At 47.6% G+C, this 26,806-nt stretch overlaps 1 protein-coding gene across 1 annotated transcript in view; it reads left to right on the top strand.

Annotated features, from left to right (window-relative positions):
• The window catches only part of ZC3H3 (zinc finger CCCH-type containing 3), a 271,724-nt gene that overhangs the window by 211,759 nt on the left and 33,159 nt on the right, over positions 1 to 26,806 (top strand). The window contains exon 10 of the mRNA XM_083516620.1: positions 14,946 to 15,115. Coding sequence (XP_083372746.1) covers positions 14,946 to 15,115 — 170 coding nt within the window. The remainder of the gene's footprint in view (positions 1 to 14,945; positions 15,116 to 26,806) is intronic.

Here is a 26,806-nt window from a genome sequence, read left to right as displayed (position 1 = left end):
GCGGGTGTGTGCTGGGGGCAGGGCCTGTGAATGTCACTGGAGACCTATATATTGTGTGGTGTGTCGAATGGAGTTGTCACTCCCCCCATTTTTAGCCTTATGGAGGGGTTTGCACAGCCTGAAAATGGGAGGAAAGTGCCTCTAATGATGCTTTGTCCAGTGTGCTTCCAGATGACCTATTTATTTATTCCGATCTGTTCATGGGGAGGTTAGATGACGTTGTGTCAAGCAGACGTCTCCCCCCACTTTCCTTTCCCTATCCTTATCTCAAAAAATGATTCCAGTAGTAGATAGGTAGCCGTGTTGGTCTGCCATAGTCAAAATAAAAAAATTCCTTCCAGTAGCACCTTAAAGACCAACTAAGTTAGTTCTTGGTATGAGCTTTCGTGTGCATGCACACTTCTTCAGATACATCATCAAAAAATGATGATGATGATGAATTAAATTTATATGTTACCCTTCATCTGAAGATCACAAAAAAGTACAAAATGGAAACACAAAATACGTAACTTAATAAATGAAAAACCTCAAATAACCCACCCTCCCACAATCACATTTAAAAGGCCATAGACTGCTTAATCAGGCAAATGTTTGGTTTGCAGAGGAACGTTTTTGTCTGGTGCCTAAAGATCCATCAGGAAGGCGCCAGGCGGGCCTCCCTGGGGAGAGCATTCCACAAGCGGGGGCCACTACAGATTTCTTCACTGAGGATTTTCGAACAGAGGTTAGGCATCCATCTGCCAGGGGTTCTTCAGCTGTTATTCCTGCATTGCAGGGGGTTGGACTAGATGGCCTTTGGGGGGGTCCCTTCCGACTCTACATTTCCATGATTCTATGATTCCACTGGGGACGCAGGTGGCACTGTGGGTTAAACCACAGAGCTTAGGACTTGCCGATCAGAAGGTCGGTGGTTCGAATCCCTGCAATGGGGTGAGCTCCCGTTGCTCGGTCCCTGCTCCTGCCAACCTAGCAGTTCGAAAGCACGTCAAAGTGCAAGTAGATAAATAGGTACCACTCTGGCGGGAAGGTAAACGGCATTTCCGTGCACTGCTCTGGTTGGCCAGAAGCGGCTTAGTCATGCTGGCCACATGACCCAGAAGCTGTACGCCGGCTCCCTTGGCCAGTAAAGCGAGATGAGTGCCGCAACCCCAGAGTTGGCCACGAATGGACCTAATGGTCAGGGGTCCCTTTACCTTCACCTTTATGATTCCACTGAAATAAAAAAAATTAGTTCTTATATGTATAATAAATGTCCATAAATGTACCAACCAAGCACATTCATAGATATGTGGACCACATGTCTGGAGCAGAAGAAGAAGAAGAAGAAGAAGAAGAAGAATAGTTTGGACTTGATATCCCGCCTTTCACTCCCTTTAATGAGTCTCAAATCGGCTCACATTCTCCTTTCCCTTCCTCCCCCACAACAAACACTCTGTGAGGTGAGTGGGGCTGAGAGACTTCAGAGAAGTGTGACTAGCCCAGGGTCACCCAGCAGCTGCATGTGGAGGAGCGGAGACACGAACCTGGTTCCCCAGATTACGAGACTACCACTCCTAACCACTACACCACACTGGTTCTCAGGAAGACCATCCTGAAACCATTTTGACTCCCAAACTGACCAAATGTTTTCTCTGCAAGGAGGGAGGGGGTCAGGGAACCTTCCCATTGTCTCAGGAATTGGGAAATCACCATCTCAAAGGAATGGCCAGACTACCAGAAGGCATTATCAGATAACCTGGCAGACAGGAAAAACAACAACATTCAAATTTCTGTTGTAGACCACCTTTTCTGTGATGTAGGTATGAGGTATGGAGGGGTGGTCTTGAGCTCCAGGGCAGGGAATTTAAAATGCCTATATAAGGGTGGGCACACCATTGTTTGGGGTCCTCCTCCATTCCTGCGTGTGAGGGGAGCACCCTGTTGCAACAGTTCATAAAGATCAGGCTTACTAGCTGCTTTGCTTCTCAATATTCTCTGGTTGGCCTCTGTTATTTTCTCCGACCGATGGAGAACCTCTTTTAGGCCTTGTCGGGGCCTGAGATTCGGTCGCCGTCAGGCATCGTTTCCCCCCAAGAGTTTCACCGTCAGGGTTGCAAAGCAAATACGCTGCAGGAAAAGCCGCTGCAGATCGATAGCTGTAAGTTGACGCTTGGGCAGGCGGCTCTCGGGTCTCTTCCTCCGTTAAAGAATAGAACGAGGACGCCGTGCCCTATAAATATGTGGAGGCATCAGCAGAATCGGGAGGGCAAGGCCGCCAGATGCAGCCTCTGCTGCAAGGAGCAAACAGCATAAAAGGCTCGGCTGGAGGCAGCATTTAAAAGCTCCATTTGATGTATATTTAAAACTGCGTTTTTAAAACATGCATGAAATCACCCTCTGCTAAGCAGCATTCAGTCACTAGGCCACTGGGCACATAGCACCAGGACAAACCATGACTTTAACGTTAAATAGGTTGGCGTTCTTGTTATTAAATATACCAAGAAAAAAGCACACCAAGAACTCAGGCCAAGTTTCGGCAGTGGGAGTGGTCCCTACTCAAAAGTCAGTAGTCAACAGTAACAAAAACTAATCCATTCAAAAGTATATATTCTGACAAGAATTACAAACTCAAGCAGAGATTACAAACTCTAACAGAGATTACAAACTCAAACTCATAAAGATATGTATAACACAATAATTCGTTATAAAGATTTTCTCTTTTTCTCTCGACAATAATGTTGATCCTTATAATTTATCAGCTTGCAGATGGAGGCTCAGTTTCAATCCTAGAGCAGAAGTCAGAAGTCAGTTAGGGATTAGAAACCAGGACAGGGCCCTGTTTCGATGTATTCACCTTCATCAGCTAATTTTTAAAGGGTTGTGTGAGTTTGAAGACTTTCGGATGAATATATCCTGTTATTTTCTACGTTTCTCAGGGATAACAACTACGTGTGCGTATATCAACGTGTATCTTGAGCTTTTCTGTGCGTTCAGACTTTGCCTGAACTAGGATCTAGGAAATGTGTGGCTTCCTGGACTGGAGACGGCAGCTGCAACATCCTCTCTCTGCTGCTGCTTCTTGAGGCTAAACCATGTCTGAATCTGGACTCACGTCTTGTCTTGCTCCAGACAACCGAGTAGTCAACCCTGCTTGCAACTGCTATTTTAGGCTCCGCAGTTCGCCGTCAGCATTGCTCTCCAATATTAGAATATAAGCGAAAACAGGAAAACTAGTTTGACACGTACATCACCGTTGCTTTGTAAATGGAGTTTGGAAGGACCCTTCCGTGCGATTGCTCCGTGGGCCAGATAAATTTGCCCATTATCCTTCCTCTGAGTCAAAGATGCTTAGGCTGCGTTGCCTTCCAGGTTTTAATGGCAGGAAGCAGGTATTCCGAAAGCTTCTTCCACCTGTGGCCAATTATTTTGAAGCGGGGGGAAGCCATCAGAGAGGCTGTTTACTAGCTGTCAGTTCCAAACTGCCTTGGGAAAGCCTTCCCTCCAGCCCTGTCGATGGCTTCCCAAAAGGAGCCCAGCATTAGGGACTTGCCGGAAAATATTGCCACTCAAACACCCTGACTTCCATCCAGAGAGCTAATTCTGCGACTCAGGGGCTCTTTTGCAGAGGTCACCTGGCAGAAACTTTTCTCAGACCTGGAGCTGTTTGCAGCAGAGATTGAGCTTTGGGTTTGAAACGGCTTTTTGGCAAAACTGGACATTTCTGTGCATGGCATGAGTATCCATCGTTAGATATGGAAAAGTGGGGGGGGGGGTCAAAGCCACAGGGTGATAGAAAAGGGGGGAAGGGAACTTTTTTTAACCATGACTAACAACCCCAAAGTGCAGTCGCCGGGTCTGAACACTATAACGTATACAAAGCAAACAAACAGCAAATGGTAAGAGAAAGAAATGGTGACGCACCAATATAAATCAAGGCATCCATATTTCCCAAGCTGGCATTGAGCATCTATGTCCAAAGCATCTGTTGTTGTTGTTGTTTAGTCGTTTAGTCGTGTCCGCCTCTTCGTGACCCCCTGGACCAGAGCATGCCAGGCACTCCTGTCTTCCACTGCCTCCCGCAGTTTGGTCAAACTCATGCTGGTAGCTTCAAGAACACTCTCCAACCATCTCATCTTCGGTCTTCCCCCTCTCCTTGTGCCCTCAATCTTTTCCAACATCAGGGTCTTTTCCAGGGAGTCTTCTCTTCTCATGAATATATACCTGAAGGAGCGTCTCCACCCCCATCGTTCTGCCCGGACACTGAGGTCCAGCGCCGAGGGCCTTCTGGCGGTTCCCTCATTGCGAGAAGCGAAGCTACAGGGAACCAGGCAGAGGGCCTTTTCGGTGGTGGCGCCCGCCCTGTGGAATGCCCTCCTATCGGATGTCAAGGTGATGGACAACTACCTGACATTCAGAAGACATCTTAAGGCGGCCCTATTCAGGGAAGCTTTTAATGTATGATATTTTAGTGTTTTTTGGTTTCTGTGGAAGCCGCCCAGAGTGGCTGGGGAAACCCAGCCAGATGGGCGGGGTACAAATAATAAATTATTATTATTATTATTATTATTATTATTATTATTATTATTATGAGGTGGCCAAAGTCTTGGAGCCTCAGCTTCAGGATCTGTCCTTCCAGTGAGCACTCAGGGCGGATTTCCTTCAGAATGGAGAGGTTTGATCTTCTTGCAGTCCATGGGACTCTCAAGAGTCTCCTCCAGCACCATAATTCAAAAGCATCAATTCTTCGGCGATCAGCATGCTTTATGGTCCAGCTTTCACTTCCATACATCACTACTGGGAAAACCATAGCTTTAATTATATGGACCTTTGTCGGCAAGGTGATTTCTCTGCTTTTTAAGATGCTGTCTAGGTTTGTCATTGCTTTCCTCCCAAGAAGCAGGCGTCTTTTAATTTCGTGAGTGCTGTCACCATCTGCAGTGATCATAGGGCCCAAGAAAGTAAAATCTCTCACTGCCTCCATTTCTTCCCCTTCTATTTGCCAGGAGGTGATGGGCCCAGCGGCCACGAGCTTTAATTTTTTGATGTTGAGCTTCAGACCATATTTTGCGCTCTCCTCTTTCACCCTCATTGAAAGGTTCTTTAATTCCCCCTCACTTTCTGCCATCAAGGTTGTGTCATCTCCATATCTGAGGTTGTTGATATGGCAATCTTAATTCCGGCTTGGGATTCATCCAGCCCAGCCTTTCGCATGATGAATTCTGCATACAAGTTAAATAATCAGGGAGACAATATACAGCCTTGTCATACTCTTTTCCAAATTTTGAACCAATCAGTTGTTCCATATCCAGTCCAAAGCATAGGAAATAAAATCCCAGCAGGTAATACAAAAGTGCTCTGGAGACCAGAGCTCTTTACAATGGAAGCCTTTCATGCTGACCATCCACATATTCTGGAATCACCATTGTGGGGAAGCCTGAACAGGGGATTTAATTATTTTAGATATTTCTTGATAGGCCTGAGACCAGGATAGTGAAACCTGAGGGCATTGCCACCAAAGACGGCTTCTGGTTTCACTTCGGATCATATAAACATGGTGACATTTTCTGATTTTGCTACAAACCCAACTAAACGAAGCTCCTGGCTATTTCTGAAGCTAGCAACCTTTGCAATGCGCGTGGAATTGCTATACATCCATGTAGGGCAGGAAACAGCCCTCGTAGGATCTCTAGAGATCAAGTCCTCCTAAGATCTTGGGCAATCTGCAGTCACTTCCCAAATCATGACACCATCGGCATTGTAGGCCTCCCACAGGGCCTTCTCGGTGGCTGCCCCCAGGAAACTTTGGAACTCCCTCTCTAGAGAAGCTAGCCTGGCCCCTTCCTTGTTGTCCTTCCGCTAGCAGGTGAAGTTATTTTTGTTCCAACAGGCCTTTGGGAACTGACATGTTTGTTTAATAGGTTTAAATAGTGCTGTTCTGTTTCCGCTGCCTGCATTCTAATAGATTTGCTTGTTTATATTATTTTAATTCTAGCAGAGCATAATTACTTTTTAACAATGGTCTTTTATACACTTTTTGCGTTTTATCTATGCTGTTTTTTTTAAAAAAAACATATTAATTTAAAATAAATACATTTATGAGAAAACAGATGTACATACAATTAAACAAACATACAATCAAACAAACAAATAACAGAAAAATCAAACAAACCGCCACACTATAAGATACAAGAAGATTAATATAATTATCATCATATATACTCCTGATACTGAACACAATTATAAAACTTCTAGAGAAGAAATTTAAAACTGACTTCTAATTAATCTCACTGTACTTTATCTATCCATTACTTTATACCGCACAGTTACATATTTCTTATATAATTTATTTTTACCTCCCTACGAACTTAAATTTATACAATACAGGGATCAGTCTAATTCTGCCAAGATGTTTCCTTTTATTCCACAGTTTTCTAAATATTCTTTAAAGAGTCCCCAATCCTTATAGACTTTTTGTTTTGGTTGGCCTCTTACTCTTCCTGTCGCTTTCGCTAGCTGCAGATATTCTACCATTAGGATTTGCCAATCTTCTGTGTTGGGTACTGTTGTGTTTTCCCAATTTCTTGCTACTAAAATTCTGGCCGCCGTTATTCCGTACATGAACAATGTTCTTTTCGATTTCCCTATTTCTTTTGGCAAAACGCTTAATAAAAATATTTCAGGCCTATCTATGCTGTTTTGATGTGCGTAAGCTACCTTGAGCCCCAGCCTGGGATGAAGGCGGGATATACACAAAAATCGCCTGCATCACCTTTGTGGTTCCTTCCAACTCTGCAGTTCTATGATCATCACCATGAGGACAGAATGGTGGTCAGGATGAGCTCCTTTGGCCTTTCCTAGCATCTGGGCTCTTTGTTGGCAAGGTGATGTCTCCTTGATATCACCTTGCCAACGAAGGTCCGTATAGTAAAAGCTATGGTTTTCCCAGTAGTGATGTATGGAAGTGAGAGCTGGACCATAAAGAAGGCTGATCGCCAAAGAATGGATGCTTTTGAATTGTGGTGCTGGAGGAGACTCTTGAGAGTCCCATGGACTGCAAGAAGATCCAACCTCTCCATTCAGAAGGAAATCAGCCCTGAGTGCTCACTGGAAGGACAGATCCTGCAGCTGAGGCTCCAATACTTTGGCCACCTCATGAGAAGAGAAGACTCCCTGGAAAAGACCCTGGTGCTGGGAAAGATGGAGGGCACAAGGAGAAGGGGACGACAGAGGATGAGATGGTTGGACAGTGTTCTCAAAGCTACTAACATGAGTTTGACCAAACTGCTGGAGGCAGTGGAAGACAGGAGTGCCTGGCGTGCTCTGGTCCAGGGGGTCACAAAGAGTCGGACACGACTAAATGGCTAAACAACAACAAAAAGCATCTGGGCTCATCTTCCATCCTTCTCACCCGCCACCGTCCTGACGGCTCAACTCTCCACGCCTCAACCCTCCTTTCTGCCCCCTGCCCTGCACTTCCTGACAGATCTTCTTCTCCTCTCTTCCCTCCCCGATTCCCTATTTTTTTTCTTTTTATGGTGCAACCTGCTAGTTGGCCGCGGTCCTGCTGGGGGCGGTAAAATTAGCAGCACCGACAGGTGGGCCGGATCGGGTGACCCAAGGAATGAGGTCGCTCCCTTACAACGCTAAGTCCTCCTCTTCACCTCGGATGACATGTGCAGGAGTAATCGAATCCTCGTGTTTTGTTGGGTGTTAACGGAGCCGGCCGGGACGGAACATAAGCGCATGGCTCTTTCCGCCGTGCAACTGGACAGAAAACCGGGCGCGGAGGGGCAGATCTTTGTCTGTGCCCCCTCTCCGGGGCACCAGCGACCCTCAGCCCCCATGCCAAAGAAGCACCCCTTGGCTCGAAGGATGCTGAGCTGTGCCACAATCCCCTTTGCCTTTCCCTTGATCCAGGTGCATTCTGTTGGACATCCTCTCCCCAGAAGTAGGAGGCTGTTGCTCTGGAGGGAGGGAGGCCAAAAAAGATGTCGTCATAGGCGGAGGCTTAGCCAAGCTCAGAGCAGTGTGGAAAAGTCATTAGAAACTTGAGAATAGGACACAGCCTTGGAATTAATTACACACACACACACACACACACACACACACAGTTTGTTTTCTTTATAGATGTAGAGACTTGAAAAGAAGCGGGTAAACAGAGCCTAATGCAATTATTGGCTGGGGAGTATCTTTTCGGGGGTAGGGGGTAGAGAGTGCTAGGATTTGACCAGGTCTGTGTGTTTGGAGGAGAAGATCTGAGGTGTCAGAGGAGGCAGAAAGATGTCTCAAACGCCACAAAGGCAAGTTCTGTGATTTGAAGGGAATGGGACCGGAAAAGAGGATGAGCGCCATTGAGATGCCCCAGCAGGATTTGGCCCTGTCCTTTGGGGATGGGAGTATTTTTAGCTCTGGCCTGACGTACTCACTTGGATGTACTCTGTGTAGCACTTGGGGAGAAAAGCCCTCACTTCTTGGGTGGGGAGTGTTGCCTTTATAAAAACATCTTGCTGCAATAGAATTATTTAGATCCTTGAACTGCACTTGAAATCTCTATATGTGTTCACAGTGCAATAATAATAATAGTAATAATAATAATTTATACTCTGCCCATCTGGCTGGGTGGCTTCCAACCAAATATTAAAAACAATACAGTGTTAGAGAAAATTAATATTGGGGGGGGGATATTATTAAGGGACACAGGTGGCACTGTGGGTTAAACCACTGAGCCTAGAACTTGCCGATCAGAAGGTCGGCGGTTCGTATCCCTGCGATGGGGTGAGATCCCATTCCTCGGTCCCTGCTCCTGCCAACCTAGCAGTTCAAAAGCACGTCAAAGTGCAAGTAGATAAATAGGTACCGCTCCGGCGGGAAGGTAAACGGCGTTTCCGTGCGCTGCTCTGGTTCGCCAGAAGCGGCTTAGTCATGCTGGCCACATGACCTGGAAGCTGTACGCCGGCTCCCTCGGCCAGTAAAGCGAGATGAGCACCGCAACCCCAGAGTCGGCCACAACTGGACCTAATGGTCAGGGGTCCCTTTACCATATCTCTTATCATCATCATTTTATTTGTATTCTGCCTTTCCACAGTTAAAACAATGCTCAAGGCAGCTTCCAATAGGAAAAGATTTACATAATTACAAACACAGCAAAGCAGTCATAAAAATAAATGAAACACATTGAAAACTAAATAACCAAACTGAAAAATTTTCACATAAAAATAAAGATGCAAAAAGTTCGCATCAGTAATAGCAGTTAATATCAGTAACAATAATAATAATAATATATCATTTAATAATATATTTAATTTTATTATTTATACCCCGCCCATCTGGCTGGGTTTCCCCAACCACTCTGGGTGGCTTCCAACAGAATATTAAAATACAATAGTCTATTAAACATTAAAAGCTTCCCTAAACAGGGCTGCCTTCAGATGTCTTCTGAACAACAGCAAAAGCTCCTAGCAAAAACTCCAAATGAAACTTCCCCCAAAATACCCCAGTCCTCCTTGGGCAGCAGCCGCAGCCCTTATGAGGCCAGTCAGGCCCTGCCCTGGACCAGGTGGAGAGAGGCAGGAACGGGGCCCTCAGGTATTCAGCAGGGGAGTCTCCAGGTTAAAGATACCTGCTCCCTCAACTGTTCCTCATAAGGCTTGGTTTCCAGATGCCCTGATCATTTTGGCTTCATGGTGCCCGTCAGCTGGCCTTGGAAGGTGGCCTCTTTCATCAAAACCTCTTCAGATGCCCTTTCTTACGTTTGTTTCTTGGGAACCTCTCCCCATCTTCCGTTTCAGTCCCTTCTCTCCCGCACCCAACTTCGTTCTGGATTTTGAGTGGCCTCTGTAGGTGCCTCAAGGTTGCTCCAACTCAAAGCTCTTCTCTTGTCCCCGTTCACAAAGGACACTTTCAGTCAGCCTGTTTATTGAATTTTCACCCTGATTTGTTTGAAGGGAGATTGGGCTTACGCAGAATCCGACCATTGTTCTGCCTATCTCAGTACTGTCTCCTCTGGCTTGCAACAGCTCTCTCCAGGATTTCAGACAGGAGTCTCCCAATCCTATCTGCTGACGACTGAACCCCCAATGCCTTCTGCAAACGTAGGCTATTTAATCAGCATTTATTCTGATTTTATTTGCAGGGAGGTTAGACGACGTTGCGTCAAAGAAAGTGTTATCCCTCCCATGCATTTTCTTGTCTCTTTTCTTATAGCAAAAAGTCTGATCTTTGGGGGGGGGGGGAGTGGGTTTGTTGCAGAAGACCAGTTGTAATTGTGCAACCTGAATTCGCCAGTGTGCGTCTGAATCTCACTCCAAAATAGCAGCCGGCTGAGAGCACCCAAAGCCTCTCTCTCTGTCTGTCCCTGTTGAAGCATATTGGCTAAATTGAACCATCCAGTAAAGGTCAGAGCTTGGGCTTGGCTTAACACTTCAGTGTCTGAGGGGGTGGCTGAAAAGGCCAGAGGTTGCACGGCCCACAGCTCTAGGACTTCTGTCAATGGAAAGAGCACTTTTTCATACGAGGGCTGCTTGTACAGAAACCGCACGTTTAAAGCGCATTAGTTCCCCCAAAGAATCACGGGAACCAATGTTTGTTGATGGTGCTGGGAAACTGTACCGAATTTTTCGCTCCATAAGATGAACCAGATCATAAGAGGCACCTAGTTTTTAGAGGAGGAAAGGGGGAAAGCCCCGTTTTGGGGAGATCAGCTCACAGTTTTGCAGCTTCTTTTGCAAAGAGGGATAGCCCCCTTTTTTGAGGATCAGCTCAAAGTTGTTGAGCTTACTTTGCAAAGGGAAAAAATCCTGTTTTTATGGGGTTCACCTCGCAGTTCTGCAGCTTCTTTAGGAAAGGAAAGGGAGCCGTTTCTACAGTTTCCAGATTATCTAATCAGCCAGTCACACGTCGCTGGGGAAACAAACAGCCTCCGTCTGCAGAACATTCAACAATGGAGGCCTGGTCAAGGGGCCGGAAAGGGAGCCAGCGATAGACCACACATTCACTCCATAAGACGCACAGACATTTCCCCTTACTTTTTAGGAGGAAAAAAGTGCGTCTTATAGAGCGAAAAATACTGTAGTTCTCTAAGTTGCCAGTATTTTGGGGGGAAGTTTATGTACCAGGCCACAGTCACTATGACTTTGCAGTTGCATTTTAATCCTTTTAATCACCCAATGAAACTGCATTTGTTGTAGTAATTAATATGGACTACAATATCCATGGGACACGGATGGCGCTGTGGGTAAAACCTCAGCGCCTAGGACTTGCCGATCGCATGGTTGGCGGTTCGAATCCCCACGGCGGGGTGCGCTCCCGTCGTTCGGTCCCAGCGCCTGCCAACCTAGCAGTTCGAAAGCACCTCCGGGTGCAAGTAGATAAATAGGGACCGCTTACCAGCGGGAAGGTAAACAGCGTTCCATGTGCTGCGCTGGCTGGCCAGATGTAGCTTGTCACGCTGGCCACGTGACCCGGAAGTGTCTGCGGACAGCGCTGGCTCCCGGCCTCTAGAGTGAGATGAGCACACAACCCTAGAGTCTGGCAAGACTGGCCCGCACGGGCAGGGGTACCTTTACCTTTACTTTACAATATCCATTGCACCTATTTTAAGGGGTGCATTAGAGGCAGTGTGGCGTAGAACCCAAAATACTGTATTTCTTCGACTGATGGTGTAAATTGTGACTTCCAATCCATCATGCCAAAAACTGGGTGAAGTCATGCCGAAGTCATGCTTTGTCACCCATCTTTTGATTCCGAATGGGACCTGGGATCCAAACACCAGAGACTGTCATCCCCACCATGGGAACCTCAATGCCAAGTTTGGCAACGGTATCCCGAAAGGCGGCCAAACTTTTGCCCCAAAACGGGCAATTTCACACCGAGGTCCATCATCTTTATTCAGAATGGCGCTCAGCATACAGATGTTGAAGGAAACAGCTCCCACTGACCTCGGGAACCCTCTTGTCAATTAAAAGCCCTAACAAGATCTTGCCAGCAGGCTTTTATAATTCAAATTGGAAGGTAAAGAGGTCAGGATTAAGCTAATGGTAGAGGTCAACGGAGATAATAATAATAATAATAATAATAATAATAATAATAATAATAATAATTTATTTATTTATACCCCACCCATCTGGCTGGGCTTCCCCAGCCACTCTGGGCGGCTTCCCAAAAAATATTAAAATACATCAAACATTAAAAGCTTCCCTAAACAGGGCTGCCTTCAGATGTCTTCTAAAAGTCTGGTAGTTGTTGTTCTCTTTGACATCTGGTGGGAGGGCGTTCCACAGGGTGGGTGCCACTACCAAGAAGGCCCTCTGCCTGGTTCCCTGTAACTTGGCTTCTCGCAGGGAGGGAACCGCCAGAAGGCCCTCAGCGCTGGACCTCAGTGTCTGGGTAGAATGATGGGGATGGAGACGCTCCTTCAGATATACTGGACCGAGGACTAGCTTTCTCGAATCCCAGAATTCAACAGTTTTGGGTAAGGGTTGATGGCAAGGTCCAATGCTAGACTGTAAGCTCCTTGAGGCAGGGACCTGTCTTCTTCTCTATATAAAACACTGCACCAATTGGTTGCCCTATAAATAATCGGCGAGGCCCTTAAATAACCACTGGCTTCTGAACAAAAGCACCGCAGCAGACAAGCTTGGCCCTTACGACAGCGTCTGCGAATCTCGCACTCTGTGCATCTTTCATCTTGACCACAAAAGATCCTCGCACCGCAATCGGCATGTTAGACTTCTTGAAGTGTTTCTGCCACTGGGCTCTTTGCCTTTTTTACTCCAGTAGACCAGACTTAGGCCCCTAATCCGGACTTCTTCCACTTCAGAGACTAGAGCAGACGGCAGGTGTCCCCGCAGTCGCAATGAAATGTCAAGGCGTTTGTCTTTGCCTGGTGACGACCAGGGGGCCGTTGGCACCCACTTGACAAGCCTTCTCAGAGCAAAGCAGTCGAGGGAAGCTGCTCAGAGAGGTTCTGGCTGCAGCTATTTTGGGTGGGAGCAGTTCGGTCAGCTCAGGTCACAGAATGAAATACAAGCCTGAAAAAGAAGAAAAAAGAAGGAGGCAATGCCGTCATGGATTGCATATACAGTTTACACCAACGCTTAGCTGGGCGGCTGTCCAGTTAAGGTGACTTCGCGAAGGCAGGTGGTGTGCCCACCCCACGCCTGAATTCATGCTCACTCTCATGCTCAGGTCTGTATATGTGCTTGGGCATTTCAACTCAGCATCGCACATCCAGTGACGCCAAAGGTGGGAAGATGCAGGACAGATAGAAGAAAGCGCTTATACATGCAGAGCATAGTTAAACTATGGAGCATAAGGATGTGCTGGCGCTGTGGTCTAAACCACTGAGCCTCTTGGGCTTGCCGATCAGAAGGTTGGCAGTTCAAATCTGCAACGGTGGTGAGCTCCCGTTGCTCTGTCCCAGCTCCTGCCAACCTAGCAGTTTGAAAGCACACCAGTGCAAGTAGATAAGTAGCTACCGCCATGGTAGGAAGGTAAACGGCATTTCCATGCACTCTTGTTTCTGTCACTGTCTTCCGTTGCAACAGAAGCAGTTTAGTCCTGCTGGCCACATGACCCGGAAAGCTGTCTGTGGACAAACGCCAGCTCCCTTGGCCTGAAAGCAAGATGAGCGCCTCACCCCGTAGTCGAATTTGACTGGACTTAACCATCTAGGGGTCCTTTACCTTTTGCAGCTATTTGTGAAATATCAATATTCTATCACAACTTTCCTTGCTGTTTTGCTAGTGAATACACACTGACTAAAACAAAATTAAATCTTTGCTTTGTATAACTAGTGAAGGGAACCATGAACTTTCAAAATGCTCCTCCCTTTGTCTCCCGTCCTTTAATTTTCCAATTTCTGTAAGTAGAGACATTTTTGCAATGTACCGTGTTTTCTGAAGCCATTCTCGCCTTGTGGGTTGTTCTGAAGTGTGCAGTTGAGTGCCTCATAATATTTTACACTAAAGCAGCCTCAATTGTGTCTCCTCTGCACACATTACACATGTTTGCGACCTTCATTTCCTGCACCTCTGTAGATTTGTTGAAAGTGCTGGAGGATTTTGTTAATTCCCTTGGTTTGCAGCTGGTCCCATACTGAAGACTTCTGGGGCGGATAGTAAGACTACCAACGATGGGTGCAAAACAGTTTCCAAAGTGTATAGTTGTTGTTGTTCTTTAGTCGTTTAGTCGTGTCCGACTCTTCGTGACCCCCTGGACCAGAGCACGCCAGGCACTCCTGTCTTCCACTGCCTCCCGCAGTTTGGTCAAACTCATGCTGGTAGCTTCGAGAACACTGTCCCACCATCTCATCCTCCATTGTCCCCTTCTCCTTGTGCCCTCCATCTTTCCCAACATCAGGGTCTTTTCCAGGAAGTCTTCTCTTCTCATGAGGTGGCCAAAGTCTTGGAGTCTCAGCTTCAGGATCTGTCCTCCCAGTGAGCACTCAGGGCTGATTTCCTTAAGAATGGATACGTTTGATCTCCTTGCAGTCCATGGGACTCTCAAGAGTCTCCTCCAGCACCATAACTCAAAAGCATCAATTCTTCGGCGATCAGCCTTCTTTGTGGTCCATCTCTCACTTCCATACATCACTACTGGGAAAACCATAGCTTTAACCATACGGAACTTTGTTGGCAAGGTGAGGTCTCTGCTTTTTAAGATGCTGTCTAGGCTTGTCATTGCGTTTCTCCCAAGAAGCAGGCGTCTTTTAATTTCGTGGCTGCTGTCACCATCTGCAGTGATCATGGAGCCCAAGAAAGTAAAATCTCTCACTGCCTCCATTTCTTCCCCTTCTATTAGCCAGGAGGTGATGGGCCCAGTGTATAGTAGCTTTAATCAAAAAGCTGCTCCGTCGACGGCTTGTATACCCAGCCAGCCAGATAGCTGAGCATGTCTTCAGATGCCAGAGCCTTTTGCTCCTTTGCCAGCCTGCACAGTTGACGCCAACTCTTTGCTTTGCTTTTCAGTGCAAGAAGAAGCACACTCTGGTGTGTCCGGACTTCTCCAAACACGGAGTCTGCCCCAAGGGATCCCAGTGCAAACTGCAGCACCCACAGAGGAAACACTTGGCCAGGCAGTCCAGTTCTACAGACACCTCCTTCCAGCAGGCATGCTCAGCGCCCAAACAGACGTCGAGGTAAGACGGCCCAACGGTCTGAGAACTGCCATCCTCTCTCCTGGTTACAAGCATCTTACCTATTACAGGATGCCTTCCGTTCTTGAAGAAGCTACTGAAGGGACACCTCTCTCACCCCCCCCTTAATTTCCTGGCTGTTCAGCTCATCTCATATGCTGACCCTAGGACCCACGTACCTACGGGACCGCCTTTCCTGGTGTGCCCCGCGGAGGACCTTAAGGTCCACAAAGGACAGCACTTTGGAGGTCCCAAGCCTCAAGGAGGTTAGATTGGTCTCAACTAGGGCCAGGGCCTTTTCAGTACTGGTCCCAACTTGGTGGAAACTAGGGCCAGGGCCTTTTCAGTACTGGCCCCAACTTGGTGGAACGCTCTGTCCCAAGAGACCAGGGCCCTGCGGGGCTTGATATCTTTCCGCAGGGCCTGCAAGACAGAGCTGTTCCGCCTGGCCTTTGGTTTGGACTCAGTCTGACCCTTATGTTTCCCTCCCCTTATGGTCTTGATCTATTGGCTACTTTAAAACGAGGCTGCATTTTAAATTGCATTTTAACCTGCATTTTAACCTGTATTTTAAATTGGTCCCCCCTCCCCTTTTACCCATTATGTTTTTACTGTGATTTTATTGGTGTTAGCCGCCCTGAGCCCGGCTCTGGCCAGGGAGGGCGGGGTATAATTTATTTATTTATTTATTTATTTATTTATTTATTTATTTATTTATTATTAGGAGTGCCAGCAGAGTGTCAGACTCTGACCTGGGAGACTGGAATTCAAATCCCCCCTCAGCCATCCATGAAGCTCGCTAGATGTGAACTTCGCCCAATCGCTGCTTCTCACCCTAGCGTACCTCATTGGGTTGTTGTGAGGATTAAATGAGGAGGGGTAGAAAACCGTGCACGTCACTTTAGAGAGGGGGAAAGGTGGTATATGATTGCAATGTAGCATAGTGCTGTATCTGCTCAGACCTGATGAAGGAGATTATGCCCCTTCCTTCCTTCCTTCCTTCCTTCCTTCCTTCCTTCCTTCCTTCCTTCCTTCTTTCCTTGCAAAGCCTAGCATGCAGGACACAGTTCTCCTCCCCCTGCAATTAGCTTTGCCCCTTCTCCCCCCTTCTCTGCTCCCTGTTTCTCTAGCTGCCGCTCTGTAGGTAACACCGGTGTAGAGTCTGTGGAACAGCACAAGGAGACGAGAGGGTGTCATCCTGGCACAGCGAGGCCCTTGCACAGTGGCAGACGCCGAAGGACACAGCACCTTTACGGCTGTGCCGGAGACTTGAACGCGTCAGCAGGCATCAGCATAAACGCAGAGAGCGCCTCATTAGAGGTCATTGTCCCAGGTGCCCTTGGGGGCCTATTGATCATCTCATTGTCATAACGCCACTGCAGGCTCCCTCCTTCCCAGCTGTGCACCCTTAACTCTGGGAGCAGAGGCACTTTTAACTCTGCGTTGGCCAGGGTGGGCAAGGCAACCCCGGCTTAGCCGTGCATCCTGGTTCCTCCACCTGCTCACAGCGAGGGATGGGAAGGAGATGGAATTCAGGTTGCATTCAAAGGCGAACCTGCCTAATGCACACTTCCAGTCCGTTTTTGAGAGCAGAGATCACATTTGCTGACTCTGGAGCCCTGCATGTGCTTCTGCTCAGAATTGTAGGCACCAGTGATAGATAGATGATAGATAGATAGATAGATAGATAGATAGATAGATAGATAGATGATGGATGGATGGATAGATAGATAGATAGATAGATAGATAGATAGATAGATAGATAGAATATGTTTTTTAACATACCATTTTCAACAATAATTAAACATACTTTTACATCTTATTCAGTTTTTTTGACTTCCATCTGCCCTATCTGAAAATTTTCCAGTCTAATCTCTTAGTATGCATTTCTTATTTTCCCTGTTACATTTCAAATTCATAACCAACATCTCTATCTTTTTCTACTTTGTAACACTTCATATATTTCTCCTTACAAAACGTCTTGTAGTCCTACTAGCGTAATTTGTTGATTACAGTTGCTCTTCAAATAATTCATACAGTGATACCTCTGGATACAAACAGGATCCATTCCGGAGCCTGTTCACATCCTGAAGTAAACGTAACATGCGTCTGTGCGTGCACGGGTCGCGTTTCGCTGCTTCCGCGCATGCGCGTGTCATTTTGAGCATCTGTGCATGCGCGCGCAGCAAAACCCGGAAGTAACATGCTCCGTTACTTCTGGGTTGCCGCGGAGCGCAACCCGAAAATACAGTGGTACCTCAGGTTAAGTACTTAATTCGTTCCAGAGGTCCGTTCTTAACCTGAAGCACCACTTTAGGTAATGGGGCCTCCCACTGCCCCCACACGATTTCTGTTCTCATCCTGAAGCAAAGTTCTTAACCCAAGGTACTATTTCTGGGTTAGCGGAGTCTGTAACCTGAAGTGTATGTAACCTGAAGTGTATGTAACCCAAGGTACCACTGTACTTAACTTGAAGCTACTTCAACCCAAGGTATGACTGTATACTTCTTCCAATCTTCTGTAAATCTCTGGTCCCGCAGGTTTCGAATCCTTCCTGCCATTTTGTCCAATTCTGCATAGTCCATTAATTTCGCCTGCCGTTCTTCTTTGTGTGTCACTTGACATTCTAGTTAGACCTCACCTTTTCCTCCAAGCAGCTCAAGGCAGTATATGCATGGCTCCCCGCTCCTCGTTTTAGCATTAACCCTGGGAGGTAGGTTTGGCCGAGAGATGGTAATAGGCTCCAAGCCACGCAGTGAGCTTCAGGACTGAGTGAGAGGATTTGAAACTTGGTATCCCAGGTCTTAGCCTGACACTCTAACCACTGCACCATGCTGTTAGCCACCTGGGCATCTAGGTGTCTGGGAGCTTTCTCCATCCTGCCCGATCTGCCTGAGGGTTCTCCTGGGCTCCTGCAGCCGAGCAAAGTGAGTCCGTCGCAGGAAAAGGCAGCAAACAGCTGCTTTATTGTTTGGGCCAAGGAAATGACGCTGCTCTAGAAGCTGTCACAGTGGACGAGGCCGGTCGTGGGACTTTATCCAAAGGCAAAAGCAAGGCAGGCTCAGAAGCTTCGTCTCCTAGATACTTAGCAGTTTGTTCTACGTTGGAAAGTGCTTCCACTTAAGGAGCGTTGTTGTTGTTTAGTCGCTTAGTCGTGTCCGCCTCTTTGTGACCCCATGGACCAAAGCACGCCAGGCACTCCTGTCTTCCACTGCCTCCCGCAGTTTGTAGCTTCGAGAACACTGTCGAACTATCTCGTCCTCTGTCGTCCCCTTCTCCTTGTGCCCTCCATCTTTCCCAACATCAGGGTCTTTTCCAGGGAGTCTTCTCTCCTCATGAGGTGGCCAAAGTATTGGAGCCTCAGCTTCACGATCCGTCCTTCCAGTGAGCACTCAGGGCTGATTTCCTTCAGAATGGAGAGGTTTGATCTTCTTGCAGTCCATGGGACTCTCAAGAGTCTCCTCCAGCACCAGAATTCAAAAGCATCAGTTCTTCGGCGATCAGCCTGCTTTATGGTCCAGCTCTCACTTCCATACATCACTACTGGGAAAACCATAGCTTGAACTATACGTACCTTTGTTGGCAAGGTGATGTCTCTGCTTTTTAAGATGCTGTCTAGAGTGTTACTGTGAGCAATTTTGAATCCTCATCACTTTTAATTTGTATACTGCCGTTCAATATCACTCTGCACAAGGCAGTTTACAAGCTGAGGAAGCAACAAAGTATGCAACAAAGATTACACATCTTATAGCAGTCCAACCGAATGCAAATAAGTCACAATAAACAATATTTTTTTGTCGTCATCCACCTGTCTCGGGAGACAATGGAGAAGGGAGCCTTTGGGGGTGAATTCAAACCAGAGGAGAGTTACAGCACCCGCTGTGGCTGTATAGACCGATAGGGGAGAGACATGTTTTGTTGCAGCTGGGGCGTGACTTAAAATAAACAGATTACATAAAATAAAGTAGTATTCAACAATCTGTTAGAATATAATAATACACAATAAAATTACCTCCCAAAATATCAGTGAATAATAATTATACAAAAAATCACTCTCAACAATTACAATAAATCATTACTAAATTATAATCGATAAAAATAACGGCAAAGTTACAATATATAGGTGCCTTAAGAAAATCAGTTTAGAAATAAGGCTTGAAGCTTTCATTTGGTAAATCAGATTAATCAACCAAATGTGTAGTTGATTGATCTATGGGCATAAGTGGCAATTGATGGGGCTAAGGGTACATAAACTAATTTTTATCAGTTGTTTTTGATTCTGTACCGGCAACAGGGACTGAAATATGAGTTCTTAATCTGTGACCTTTCCTTCTAGTGAGGAATGGCATCTTCTCATTATATGGTTGACTGAAACACACTTATTTTTGTATCTCTTAGGAGGCACCAATATCAAGGTTTTTCCAATAAGTAAATTTGGTTAAAATGTAATTGATTTAATTGGTCAAACAACAGGTAATTTAATCATCCAAAAATTATTTCATCAGCTGATATAATTTACGTCAACAAATAAGTGTTCTGGATGATCAGCAGGTTAAAGGCCTGAGTTTTTTGTTTGATTTCATTGTGTATAGCTCATCTTTCTACAGAGGCTGCGCTTGAGGCAACTCAGAACTTGCAGAAACAAGGGAACGAACTAAGCAAATGCTTTGCAGCTTGCAAGTCGCGCCACTTGCCTGTGTCCCTGAAGCCTGCCCCATTGAGCCGGTGTCCTGTGCCTCATGACCGCATTGTGTCGTGCCCCCGCCTCCTCCACCCCAGGGCTGCGAATGAGACCCACCTCCGCATTACAGAACAGAGCAGATATATTTATATAGTCCCAGAATAGAAAAGGTAGCTAATTCTGTCCGTAGCCGTTCTGGCAGGAGCCTCTCTGCCATTCCTTCTGCATCAAACGCTTCCAGCCTCGTATCTGGGTATTTTCCTTTTGCAGGGGTCTCAGCGCCTCAGACTTGCACTTATGCAAGAACCCAATCCGCAGCCCCACCCTCTGCTACGCACACCCAAAACCTCATTGCAGCGGTTGCTAAAGGCTTGGCATATCGCTCCTTAGAGGTAAAAGGTCCAGAAAGCAGCCACTTTTGCTTCTCCTCTCTAGCTCTGTGCCAAGCACCCAAGAGTGCCGTCCCCAGTTGCCGCTGGTCCTTAAACGCTTCCTCCCGCTTCCTCCTTAGGTACCGTATTTTTCACTCTATAACACGCACCCGACCATAACACGCACGTAGTTTTTAGAGGAGGAAAATCCGTAGGCATGCCACCCGTAGGCATTCCCTCCATAACACACACAGACATTTCCCCTTACTTTCTAGGAGGGAAAAAGTGAGTGTTATGGTGCAAAAAATACGGTAATTCCCACTTCCTGTCCTGCCCCCTTGCGATTGCAAAACCAGGGAACATGTCCCTGTCACCTGCAAAGAAAAAAGTTCAGTGTTCCTCTGATGCTGTCTCCTTGCACAGAGGGCCTCCTTGGTAGTGGCACCCGCCCTGTGGAACGCCCTCCCTTCAGATGTGAAGGAAATAAGCAGCTATCCTATTTTTAAAAGACATCTGAAGGCAGCCCTCTTTAGGGAAGTTTTTAATATTTAATGCTGTATTGTTTTTAACACTCAATTGGAAGCCGCCCAGAGTGGCTGGGGTAACTCAGACAGATGGGCGGGGTATAAATAATAAATTATTATTATTATTATTATTACTATTATTATTATTATTTGCGATAGAAACAGGTGTGGGCAGTCGACTCTCTCCGTGGCACCTCTGACGTCTCTGCTGCCCGGCCCACGGTCCCGGAAGCAAAGCACAGTGAAACTGGGTGCGGGGTATGGGCAGAGTGGCAGGTGGATTATTTGAGGCGTGGTTGCGCATCCAGCGTGCACCACACACCCCTTTTCCAAAATGAGCATGAGAGATGAGTGCGGAGAGCACACTCTTCCTTCGTCACCCTTCCACCCTGTGCAGTTCTTCTTCTTTTTTTAATAAATATATTTATTAACTTTTCAAAGATTATACAAAAAAGACAAAAAACAAAAATACAAAAATTAACAACACGTATAATTTCATTCACTTATTTTCTTTTAACTTATTTCTCGGACCTCCTCATACCTCCCCTTTTTGTATTCCAATTCAAATTATTCATTCAGCAAATCCTCACCCTTAATTTTCACTTAATTTTACACCTTTCTTTCTCTCCCCCCCCCCAATTATCTTAATCATTACAGCTGATAACCACTTAGATTCTATCCAACATCAATCTAACATTCACTAATTTTGTAATATTTCCCAAGATAATCCTTGAATTTCTTCCAATCTTCTTCCGCCCCACCCTGTGCAGTTCTGCTCAAGAGCTACCTCTGGGGAAGCGATTGGAGTGGGGACATCAGCCCTGCTTTTGCTATAAGAATGGCGGGACACAGGCTTGTTCCGCTCCTTAACTGCTTACGGAACGTAAAGTATTTTTCGCACTTGCAGAATCACAGAATTGTAGAGTCTGAATCCATTCCGACCCCTTGCAGTGCAGGCTGACTTCGGACGTTGTGCATTTGATCCATTTGTCTGGGGTTTGCCTCTTCTCCTTTTTATGGTTTTATTTGCTTTTAAACGTCTGCCGTTCGAGGCATTTCTTTTAATGGAAAAATTAAGGAAAGGTCATCATTCTCTCGCCCTTCTGGATAACCTTTGCTTGATCTGCTTTGTCAACACCTTGTCTTAGGAGGAGACCTTTCTTTCAAAGCTCTAACAGAGCATCCTGGGCTCTCAGTGGCCAACGAGATGCCTGTGGGAAACCTGCACTCAGGATTCGAACACAAGACCTGAGCTCTCCCTGCCGGTGGTTTCCAGAAACTAGCATTCAGCAGCATTTTTGCCTCTGACTCTGGAGGCAGAGCAGAGCCATCCTGGCTAGTGGCCCTTGAGAGCCCACTCCTCCAGTCCTCTTCCGAAGCCATCCAAGTGAGCCTTCACTGCCTCCTGTGGCAGTGAGTTCCATAGTTAAACTGTGCTGGGAGACACCTGGCAGCTGCAGTTTCTCCCCTGCATTATTACCCTTTTTCCTGTCTCCAGTGTCGGCCAACTTCCCCCAGTGCCAAAAAGGACATTGAGTCTGGGGGTTCCTGCATTGACCCAGCCCAGCTTTGGCTCAACATTGACCCTGCTCACCAGTTAACACCATCTCTTCTGGCCCCACAGAATCGCAGTGTTTGAACGTGCACCAGTATGCCCTGGTCAGTTTCTGTGAAATGGGAATAAGGAGCGTTCTGTTTGTTGTGCAATGATAACGAAGCAGCTGCTCGTTTGTTATTGTTGTTATTTATTAAATTTCTTAGTCACCTTATCTTGCCCAAAGCTACCCAGAGCAACTTGCAAGTTGCGTTCCTTCCTCTTGAGGAGAGAGAGCAGAGAGTGCAAGGTTGCACAAATTGCACAAGCCCAGTCCTCTTCTTAATGTGTGTGTGTTTGGGGAGTCAATCCCCATTCAGCTCATTGGCCTTATTCATTCATTTCTTGCATTTGCACCTCACTTTTCCTCCCTCTAAGGAGCTGAAGAAGGCGTATGCTTAACCCCCTCTTTCCCCCTCCTCATTTCATCCTCACAAAGCCCCTGCGAGGTGGCTTCGGCCGAGAGCAAACTCACAACAGTGTGTTTCTTCACGGCCAAGTAAGCATTTGAAGCCTGGTCTCCTAGGTCCTAGTCCAACAAATTGACCACTAGGTAACCCTGTCCTTAAAGGTAAAGGGACCCCTGACCATTAGGTCCAGTCGTGGCCGACTCTGGGATTGCAGCGCTCATTTCTCACTTTATTGGCCGAGGGAGCGGCGTACAGCTTCCAGGTCACGTGGCCAGCAATGACTAAGCCGCTTCTGGCAAACCAGAGCAGCGCACGGAAACGCCGTTTACCTTCCCGCCGGAGCGGTACCTATTGATCTACTTGCACTTTGACGTGCTTTCAAACTGCTAGGTTGGCAGGAGCAGGGACCGGAAAACGGGAGCTCACCCCGTCGCGGGGATTTGAACCGTCGACCTTCTGATTGGCAAGTCCTAGGCTCTGTGGTTTAACCCACAGTGCCACCCGTGTCCCCTACACCTGAGTAAAGCCAGTTAGGATCAGTTTAGAGGGTCATGGCAGCTCTGCTGGTCCTCTGGGTGCTCCATCCTCTCTCCCTCCCCAGTGAGAAACCTGGCTGGGTGTGGACCGAGAAGTGGGGGCCATCTCTCTATATTGGTCCCTTGAGAATCCTCCTCTGAGAGCCCCCAGCCCTGCCTTGTATGGTAGCACTCAGGGCAGTGGATGCCATCGGGTCACAGACTTATCCAGGCTGACCGAATAAACTTGGAATGCCAGCCAGCTTGCGTCCCCATGTGCCAATGAGGTGTAAAATACCTCCTGGCTCATTTTTAGGTAAGAATGCCAGGGGGGTGGGTGGGGTGTTCATCAGGGTTGAGAGGAGGGGGTCGCTGCGTTCCAGCCCCCCCTTTTCCGGGAGAGGGAGGGCGTCCGCCAGACAAGAGGAGCTTTTAAATAGCAGGCTCCCTCTGTCTTTATTAGCCCTGCCAACAGAGACGTCAAACATGATAAAACATCACATTAGCCGGATTTGCTCAGAGGCACCAGAGCCTGCGGGGTGGGACAGGCCTTGAGCCAATGTTTGGGGGGGGGAGAGGCTGGGCAGGAGGAAGAGGGGAGGGCACCTGTTAAGTGCCAGCACTTAGGTGAGGAGCCTGCAAAACGAGGTGTGAAAGCACACGGCAGCGTGGCTTAGTGGTTAGAGCAGCGGTTCCCAAAGGGGGCAGCCCCACCCCCATCCCATCTGTCAGACTTTGAAAAGCTGGCTATCGCTGGTTCAAGTCTGTCAGTTTCGTGGAGTGAATTAAACTAAATAGTTTTAACTGGATTTTGAATAAATGCGCAATCAATTCTTACCGTTTTGAATTGTGTTATTGTGTTGTTATCTTCCTCAGTGGGTTGTGCAGTGATTTATTTATTTTTTACAGGGGAAGGGGCACAGCTTATTTTCAAAGATGGGTGCTCCATTCCTTCGTGGGCTGATTTCTGTTGTTGTTGTTGTTGTTGTTGTTGTTGTTGTTGTTGTTGTTGTTGTTGTTATTTCAGCCCATCTGACTGGTTTGCCCCAGCCATTCTGGCTGGCATAGTTTATGTGGGGCCCACACTATGCCTTACTATGGACATGCTGTGTGGTCTATTTGGTGTCAGGGCCTCCCTTTATTATCTTTTAAAACGAAAACCCACCCTGCAGGGTTGTTGAGAAGGCAAAAGCCAATACGGCTTTGAAGTGCTTTGCAAATTGAAAGTCCTCTTGCTACAAGTGTGGTCTTCCATGGGTTGGGGTGGGGAGACATTCTGAACCCCGCTCAGGTCTAGGGCGATCTGTAGTCTTTACCAGGGCAACGCGCTGCTAGCTTTCTCCCAGCTTCTGCCTACTGTGATTTTAATATTTACCTGCTTAATTCTGGCGGCCTTTGCAGCATCAAATTGTATCTCCCAGTAGCATTTTTTATTTATTTTCCGTAACATGTTTTACAATAAAACATAGATTAAAAATGATCTGTTTTTTATTTACTTAAGTCATTTCTGTACCGCTGAATTGCTGGCATCTGTAAGTGGCGCACAGATAAATACACCATACGGGACAGAAGCAATAAAAGAAAAGAAGTTTATCAAACAAAAAGAAGCAACTTCCTTAAAATGCCTGTTGAAACAATAAACTCTTTGGTTATGAGCCTGAAGTTCAGCAAGGAGGGTTCTTGTCTCAATCAGGAGCGAATCCCATAGACTTGGTCCCACAGCCTGAATGGTAGTTAGGAACCTTGCATCTAATAATAATAATAATAATAATAATAATAATAATAATAATAATTTATTTAATTTATACCCCGCCCTCCCCAGCCAAGACCGGGCTCAGGGTGGCTAACACCAGGTATAAAAACAATTGATTAAAATACAACTTAAAAACAATGTCAGGGCTGCCGCCCAGTCCCAGCTCACATAGGACCAAGTCAGCCAGCGTTCAGTTTCAAAGAGTCTTTATTGGATTACAGGTTCCATTTCCAAACTGCAACGTGCAGCCCTACTTCTTCTAGGTCAGAACGACGAAGACCCGTCTGAGTCTCCGCCTCTAGCGCACCAGCTTAATACCCTAGCCTTGCTCCACCTCCTGCGCCTTTCCTTCCGTCTCTGGGTCCTCCTGCCCCCCTGGGTCTCTCCTTTCCTACTCTCTTCTGACGCGGACCCCCCTGACCCTTCCGCCTCCTTGCGGCGGGCTTTGGGACTCGGTTCACTCTCTGGGCTGCTGGCTGCGCCAGCTTCCGTTACATTTGAACTTGGCGCGCGCGCCCAACTCTCCACTTTCCTCTTGATCGTTTCCTCGCTCCCCGAGGTGGGCGTGACTACTCCTGACTCATGCCCTCCCTCCTTCTGAAAGTCTCCGGAGCCCGATATCTGGTCCCCTTTCTCCCCGCTGCTCCCGGCTGGGAACGTGGGTCCCGATCTCCAACTGCTGCTTTCTGATCCCTCTCTGGACCCTTCTTCCTGGGGTGTCCCCCTGCTCTCCCCCCTTGCTCTGGCTGCTGGCGCTCCCTTCTGGGAATCCTCGGACTCGCTAGACAGGCTCGGTGATCTCGGGTCGTCATCCCCACTCATCCTTCCTTCGTATTCCTCCCCCTCGCTCTCTGTCTCCTCCCTTCTCTGCGTCTCTGCTCCTGAACCCCTGACATCCATCCCCCCCTCGAAGCCCCCCCTTCCCCCCTCCCCGCTTTCAAGGGTGGTTGGTGGGTGCTCCGTCATCACGGGAGTGAATGTCGGATACAGTTCGCTCCCCGTTGCTGGCCGCCAACTGAAGACCTCCGAGTCTTCCTCCCCGCGTTCGTCAACAGTGGTCTCCTCCGCCTCCATCTCGGTGCCGCCGTGCTCGAAACCAAGGTCCTCCCCGCAAACGTCCATGTCCGTCTCTGCGTCTGTCGCTGGACCTGGTGTCTCCTGCCACTTCCGGCGCCACTGCTCCTCTGGCCGATCGTCCCACCAATACGAGTTGTCGGACGCCGAACCCTCCGGTGACCCCTCTGGGGAACGTGTGCGCGGTGCGGGTTCCCCTTCCGAGTCGAAGCCATGGAACGTGCTGGAGGAAAGCGTGGGCGTGAACAACCAGTCGTCGAAGAAGCCCGCTGGCATAGGTCTGTGTGGGAAAAGGGCATGAAACTCATCCTTGAGCAGGGGTTCCTCCAAGGCGTAGTCCGGCACCCAGCTATTAGTACTGGCCCGGGTGCCCTCCCTTGCTAGTAGATATTCTACTCCGTCTTCCCCCCATCTGGAGTCCAAAATCTCCGTGACTTCGTTGATGGGGTCCTGCTGTGGCAATCTTCCCACCTCCGTCCGCTCCGGAGACTGACTCGGTGCCGTTCCTGGTTCCTGGAACCTGTGCGGTGCCCTGTAGGGAGTGAGCACCGACCTGTGGAACACCGGATGCATCCTGGAACCCTCTGGTAGCACCAGCCGGAAAGCCACCGGGTTGATCTGCGCTTCGACTCGGTATGGACCGAGTTGCTTGTGCCCTAGCTTCCTCTTGGCTAACGATCGGGTCGGCACCGCGTGGGCTGCCAACCAGACCCAGTCTCCCACTCGGATCTCCTCGCCAACTCGCCTGTGCTTGTCAGCTTGGACCTTGTAT

The sequence above is a fragment of the Podarcis liolepis genome, assembly GCF_965112155.1.
Source record: "Podarcis liolepis genome assembly, chromosome: 8".
In the NCBI taxonomy this organism is placed as follows: domain Eukaryota; kingdom Metazoa; phylum Chordata; class Lepidosauria; order Squamata; family Lacertidae; genus Podarcis; species Podarcis liolepis.
This window is presented reverse-complemented; position numbering and strand designations above follow the sequence as displayed.